This window comes from Mauremys reevesii, linkage group 17, assembly GCF_016161935.1.
Source record: "Mauremys reevesii isolate NIE-2019 linkage group 17, ASM1616193v1, whole genome shotgun sequence".
NCBI lineage: Eukaryota > Metazoa > Chordata > Testudines > Geoemydidae > Mauremys > Mauremys reevesii.
This window is the reverse complement of record NC_052639.1, coordinates 21,180,221-21,186,910: the sequence shown is the minus strand read 5'-3', so window position 1 is coordinate 21,186,910 and position 6,690 is coordinate 21,180,221. Positions and strand designations below refer to the sequence as shown.

Below are 6,690 nucleotides of genomic sequence, written 5' to 3'. Positions count from 1 at the left end.
GTGGGCTATTGAGGGGAATACAGGTTCAGGTGCCATGAATGGTGCCACCTGCCAACCCAGTGCCATCGCTGGGGGAGTCGGTGCATCGCTGCACTCGGCTCTGCTCACATGTCCAGGACTGGCACCAGTTAGTGGCTGGAGACCTGAAGAGAGAGTCTCCTTAAACTCCTCTGGTCTGTGTCTGTGCTTTGGGGCAGGCGGCCTCGTTCCCTGCAGGGGGAGGTGTGTATCCAGCCACAGCCCCCCTCTGGCCTCGGGGAGGAGAGGGAAGGATCCCCGACACGCACGCCTGCACCCATGCTGGCTAGCTGGGCAGAGCCAACCCTGCTGCCCAAGGGGCCCGGCTCGATGCAGTGAGAAATCCCCACCTCTGGGGTTTTCCTGCACAGACGCCCACAAAGCCATGCCTTGAGCTCCCCTGCTCAGAGCTGTGCTGAGGGGAGGGGGCGGGAGCTCTGACTGCCGGGGAGCCCCTGGCTACTCCAGTCCCAGCATCTCCCAGCAGGAGGCGCCGTAGGAAATGGCACAGTGGTGCCAGCCCCAGGAGCTAGCGCCAGCCTGTCCCAACTCCAGGTGGGTAAGGCGTAGGGGCAGCAGTTCAAGGAGAGCGTCCAGCTACCCCCGCGCCAGCAGGAGGCGCTGTAGGGAGCAAGGCTAGAGGTGTGAGATGGAGGCGGTGAAGATGGCAATGCATGTGCAGGGGGAACGGGCTTCTGCGTCTGGTGAAGAGGCCGTGTGGCCCCTCTGTTCTGTGCCCCTGCAGGTCGGGTACCTGTTTGATCACCCCGGGACGGTTTTCTTCAGCGTCTTCATGTCCTTCTGGGCCGTGACCTTCCTGGAGTACTGGAAGAGGAAAAGCGCCACGCTGGCTCATCACTGGGACTGCATGGACTTCCAGGAGGAGGAGGTGGTTCCCACGACCATCCATCCACTGTGGTTGGCTCTGCCCAGCTAGCCAGCATGGGTGGGGGCTGCAGGTCGGGGTTGAGGGGCGCTGGTAGAGCTGGGTGGGGAGCCCAGGGCTGGGGTAGGTGGGGGCTGCGGGTCGGGGTTGAGGGGCGCTGGCAGAGCTGGGTGGGGGAGCCCAGGGTTGGGCTAGCAGGGGGCTGCGGGTCGGGGTTGAGGAGCTGGCAGAGCTGGGGCGCCCAGGCTGGGGTAGGAGGGGTTGCGGGTCGGGGTTGAGGGAGCTGGCAGAGCTGGGTGGGAGCCCAGGGCTGGGGTAGGAGGGGGCTGCGGGGTTGTGGGGCGCTGGCAGAGCTGGGGGGGGGAGCCCAGGGCTGGGGTAGGAGGGTGCTGCGGGTCGGGGTTGAGGGGCGCTGGCAGAGATGGGGAGCCCAGGCTGGGCTAGCAGGGGCTGCGGGTCGGGGCGCTGGCAGAGCTGGGGAGCCCAGGGCTGGGGTAGGAGGGGGCTGCGGGTCGGGGTTGAGGGGCGCTGGCAGAGCTGGGTGGGGAGCCCAGGGCTGGGGTAGGAGGGGGCTGCGGGTCGGGGTTGAGGGGAGCTGGCAGAGATGCGGGGGGGAGCCCAGGACTGGGCTAGCAGAGGGCAATGGGGGGGCTGGTGGGAGAGCCGCCCCCCCCCCGGGTGCACTGACCTGCAGGGGCGCTCGCAGGCACAGCTCCTCGGCGTAGAACACCAGCACGTCCCACGGGGCGCTCAGCTTCAGGTAGTGGATGGTTTTCCGCTCGCTCAGCATCTCCTCCTGCGGGGAAGCAGGAGGGGGCTGAACACGGAGCCCCCAGGGGGGCAGAGCTGCCATGTGCCTGCGTCCAGGGGCTCCAGGCCAGGGTCTGTAGGGCAGGGATGGGACACACGGCCCTGGGGTCAGGCAGGGGACAGCCGCCTTCTCTCCGACTGCTGCATCCTGGGGCCAGCAAGGCCTCGAGAGTCTCCCAATGCACCGTCACCCCAATCAGCCACAGCCAGGCCTGGCTGGAGCCGGGAGGGATGTGGTGGGGGGCCAGGGCCTTGGGAAGGGGGGACAGGGCCAGGGCTTGGGAGGGGGATGCAGCAGGGGCCTGGACCCAGTGGGAGAGGGATGGGGTGGGGCTGGGGCTCGGAGGGGTGACGCTGGGGGATCAGGCCTGGAGAGGGGAGGGCCATGGCGGGGTGTGACGTTACTGATATGATCTGGGACCATATAGAACATGGTTGCAACCAAGGTCCTGTAGTGGCACCAAATCTTATGTAAAGGATCATATAAGGTGTCTAAGACCAGGCTATGGGTGGCTGGTTATGATTATGGTGTCTGGGTGCATGTGTCATTTTGTAGTTGAAGTTATGAGTATTGGCTCTGTACTGTCTGTATTTCAAATTTGTGCTGTGTTTCTGGTGGTGTTAGCCCTGCCTAGCCTGCTTGAGGGCCCATTAAGGACCATCAGCTACACAACTGACCCATGGAGAGGAGGCAGACACGCCTTGTGACTCAGCAAAGTGCAGGGACTTGCCCAGGTGACTCCAGACTCCATTTTGCTGTAAAGCCTCTAAAAGGCTGATGCCTCATCTCCATCTGGTCTTCAATCCTGCTTCTTACCTCTGGAGGGACTTTGCTACAAACTGAAGCTCTGCACAAGGGACTGATGGCCCATCCCAGCGGGGGATGTTCCAGAGACTTGATTTAAACCTGCAGTTTATTCCATCACTGCTACAAGCCTGAACCAAGAACTTTGCCATCACTGTATGTGATTGATTCCATGTAACCAGTTCTAGCTCTCAGCTCTACCTTGTTCCCTTTATGAATAAACCCTTAGATTTTAGATTCTAAAGGATTGGCAACAGCGTGATTTGTGGGTAAGATCTGATGTGTATATTGACCTGGGTCTGGGGCTTGGTCCTTTGGGATCGAGGGAACCATTTTCTTTTATTGGGGTGTTGGTTTTCATAACCATTCATCCCCAGGACGAGTGGCACTGGTGGTGATACTGGGAGACTGGAGTGTCTAAGGAAATTCCTTGTGTGACTTGTGGTTAGCCAGTGGGGTGAGACCGAAGTCCTCTCTGTCTGGCTGGTTTGGTTTGCCTTAGAGGTGGAAACCCCCAGCCATGGGCTGTGACTGCCCTGTTTGAGCAATTGGTCCTGAATTGGCACTCGCAGTTGGGTCCCGCCAGAACCGCATCGTCACAGGGGGCCTGGGGCCTGGAGGTGGAGGGACATGGCAGGGACCTTGGGTTGCCAGGCGAAACGCCCCGTCACAAAGGGACCCTGGTGACTCCGGTCGGCGGCACAACCGGGGCCCGGGGCTAAGGCAGGCTCCCTGCCTGCCCAGAATTCACACGGCCCCCAGGTCCCTGCAGCTCCTAGGCACATGGGCGGCCAGGGAGGCTCCATGCGCTGCCCCTGACCCTAATGCCGGCTCTGCAGCTCCCATTGGCTGGGAACCACGATGAACCCCGCAGCCCCCTCTTGCACCCAAACTCCCTCCCACAGCCCTCACCTCTACCCCCTGCCCCAGCCCAGAGCCCCCTCCTGCACCCCAAACTCCTCATCCCCAGACCCACCCCAGAGCCTGCATCCCCAACCCCCCCCCCCGTACCCTAATCCCCAGCCCAGTTAAAGTGAATGAGGGTGGGAGAGAGCAAGCGATGGAGGGGGGGGATGAAGTGAGTAGGGGCGGGGCATGGGTGGGGCCTCGGAGGAGGGGCGGGATGCTGGGTTTTGTGTGATTAGAAAGTTGGCAACCCGACGCGCAGGGACCTAGGGGTGGGGAGGGACATGGAAGGGACCTGGGGCGGGGAGGGACACAGCAGGGGCCCGGGCCCAGGAGGGATGCGGCCGGGACCGGCGGAGGGCGGCACATACCGGCGCCCACGGTATAAGTCTCTCCTCTCACCTTCTCCATCAGCAGCCCGGCATTTCTCAGGTTGTTGAGGAACTTCCTCCTCCAGTGCTCGTGGTGCCCGCGTGGCCGGTCGCCTCTGGCCTCGTGAGCCGCCAGCTTCCCCCTCCTCTTCTTCGGGGGCCGCACCTTCTCCTCCCACACCAGCACGAAGTCTGCGGGGGCGAAGGGGAGGGGGCTGCGGTCCGGCCTTGCAGCGGCCAGGGGCTGGGAGCCTCCCGCAGGGCCGGGGAGCAGCAGCGAAACTCACCGTGATCATAAAACACCCAGACCACGCACAGGATGGGCGCGGGGGCGGGGAGACAGCAGCCCTAGGGCCCTAGAGTGGGGGGGGGGGCCACACTCGCCACCACCGCCCCCTGCTGGAGGGAACATCAGCCCCACTCTGGCACATGCAGCCCACCAGCTGGGGCGCCTCACCGCTAGCCTCAGCGGAGATTCCCCGGGCACTGCAGCGGGCGTGGCCTCGGGCTCTGCAGCGGGACGCCCGCAGGCGAACGGGAAGCCCCTGCAGCCGCAGCCCACAGGGGTGAGCAGGGCCCTGGGGAGGGAGGGAGCCTCGTTAACGTGGCCAAGCAAGGGGCTTTGGATCATTTCATTACTGCTCTGGACAATGTACGTTAGCCAGTGGAACTCTCTGCCACATGATGATGCCGAGGAAAAGAGATTTAGGGAGCACATGTTCGCAGAGCAAGGAGGGTCATGGGGCTGGGACGCAGGAGATGGAGGGTCACTTCTTGGCTCTGCTAGTGACCCCCTGGGTGTCCTTGGGAGAGTCACTTGCTCTTCGTGCCTCTGTCTGAGGCAACGAGCATCTCTGTGCCCAGCCCCCGGCACAGCCCGGGAGGCCCGTTGGCAGTTGGCACAATGCAAAGGCGCGCCAAGGCTGCTCGACGGCAGACTGCAGAGGGCAGTGACGTAGGGTGGCTTAGGGTCGCCCCCAGACTGCACCGGGCCCAGCTCACACAGCCAGAGAGGACGTACCACGCAGCCACCCGCTCCCAGCTCCTCCCAGACAGAGGCCCGGGAGCTGCCGAGGGGCAGGGCAGGGCAAGGGGCGCCACCGATCTTGGTTTGCCCATCTCGGAAGTAGTTGCCCTGAGGTTGGGGCTGTAGCCTTCGTCACCATGCACGTAGATGGGATCGTCCTCGTCCTCTTCATCCTGCAGCCGGGAAACAAACGAGACGGGGGCAGGGGAGAACTGCAGCTCCGCGCCCCGGGCCAGCCTCGCCCCCGCGCCCCAGCTCGGATTCGTTGGGTCGGTGGGGGGGAGCAGGGGAATGTTTCAGTGCCCAGGAAACCGAGAGGAGAACCTAGAGCCAGATGGGCTGCTTCACCCCACGGCCCTGCCGGTGCCCCTCAGTCCCGACCCGCAGCCCCCTGCTATCCCATCCCTGGGCTCCCCCCCCCAGCACTGCCAGTGCCCCTCAATCCTGACCCACAGCCCCTGCTATCCCAGCCCTGGGCTCACCCCCGCCCCCCACAGCCCTGCTGGTACCCCTCAGTCCCGACCCGCAGCCCTCCACTATCCCAGCCCTGGGCTCATCCCTCCCTCCTCACAGAGCACTGCCGGTGCCCCTCAGTCCCGACTTCCAGCCCCCCGCTATCCCAGCCCTGGGCTCCCCCAGCCCTGCTGGTGTCCCTCAATCCTGACCCGCAGCCCCCGGCTATCCCAGCCCCAGACTCCCCCCGGCCACGGTTCCGCAGATGCACTACAGGGCACCAGCTATCCTGAAGGCCAAACCTTCGCCTCGCTTACGGCTCTGGGTCTGTTCGGAGTCCCCACCCTCCACCGCAGGGACGCCGACTCCATTAGCTCCAGGGGAAACCAGCACACGGAACGAGCGAGGAACCAGGCTCTGCCGGGGATTCCCGCCCAGGGCTGGGCTCTAACCGGGCAGCCCCTGAGCTGCAAGGACCCCCCCAGTTCCCTCCTCCTCCAGCTCCCGCTGCTCCCGTCCAGCCAGGACAGTGGCTGAAATGGCCCCAGTAACGGACCGCGTGAGCTTTGCAGAGGCCTGGCCCAGAGCAGCCACAGACTCGGCCCAGAGCCGCGGTTCTCAACCTCTTAGCCATTGTGGGCTGCAGCCACCCAGTGCAGACACTACCCGGCGGCCCGGTGTGCTGATGGGGCTGAGAACCGCTGGCCTAGGGAGAGGGGCCCAACTGGGACTAGAAACCCACCTGCCCCAGGGCAGCGGCAGGGCTGGGACTCAGCATCTGGAATGAGGCAGGGGAAGGGGAGGGTTGGATTACGGGGTTTGGGCAGCTCCCTCTGCCCCAAACTCCTGCCGGGATTCTACCATGAGCTCGGGGACGTGGGAAGAGCCGCAGCTTGTGAAACGGACGGACCCCACCCCAGCCCCAGAACTCAGCACCACCAAGGGCGGCGGCGCCATGGATTCACCAAGGGCAAGTCATGCCTGACTAACCTAATTGCCTTCTATGAGGAGATAACTGGGTCTGTGGGTGAGGGGAAAGCAGTGGATGTGTTATTCCTTGACTCTAGCAAAACTTTTGATATGGTCTCCCACAGTATTCTTGCCAGCAAGTTAAAGAACTGTGGGCTGGATGATTGACTATAAGGTGGATAGAAATCTGGCTAGATCGTCAGGCTCAACAGGTAGTGATCAACGGCTCCATGTCTAGTTGGCAGCCCGTTTCAAGTGGAGTGCCCCAAGAGTCGGTGCTGGGGCCGGTTTTGTTCAATATCTTCATTAACGATCTGGAGGATGGCATGGACTGCACTCTCAGCAAGTTTGCTGATGACACTAAACTTGGAGGAGTGGTAGATACAGTGGAGGGTAGGGATAGGATACAGAGGGACCTAGATAAAGAAACCTGATGAGGTTCAAC

The 6,690-nt window shown here is 63.2% G+C and overlaps 1 protein-coding gene across 1 annotated transcript; it reads right to left on the bottom strand.

Moving 5' to 3' along the window:
• Nucleotides 1-421: 421 nt before the first annotated feature.
• Nucleotides 422-6,233, bottom strand: LOC120384976 (anoctamin-7-like). Its single transcript, XM_039504071.1, has 5 exons — nt 6,138-6,233; nt 4,898-4,931; nt 3,828-3,988; nt 1,593-1,700; nt 422-843 (listed from the first exon to the last, which is right to left on the bottom strand). The coding sequence occupies exons 1-5, from the start codon at nt 6,231-6,233 to the stop codon at nt 781-783; spliced, it is 462 nt and encodes a 153-aa protein (XP_039360005.1). The 3' UTR covers nt 422-780.
• Between the last annotated feature and the right edge of the window lie 457 nt (nt 6,234-6,690).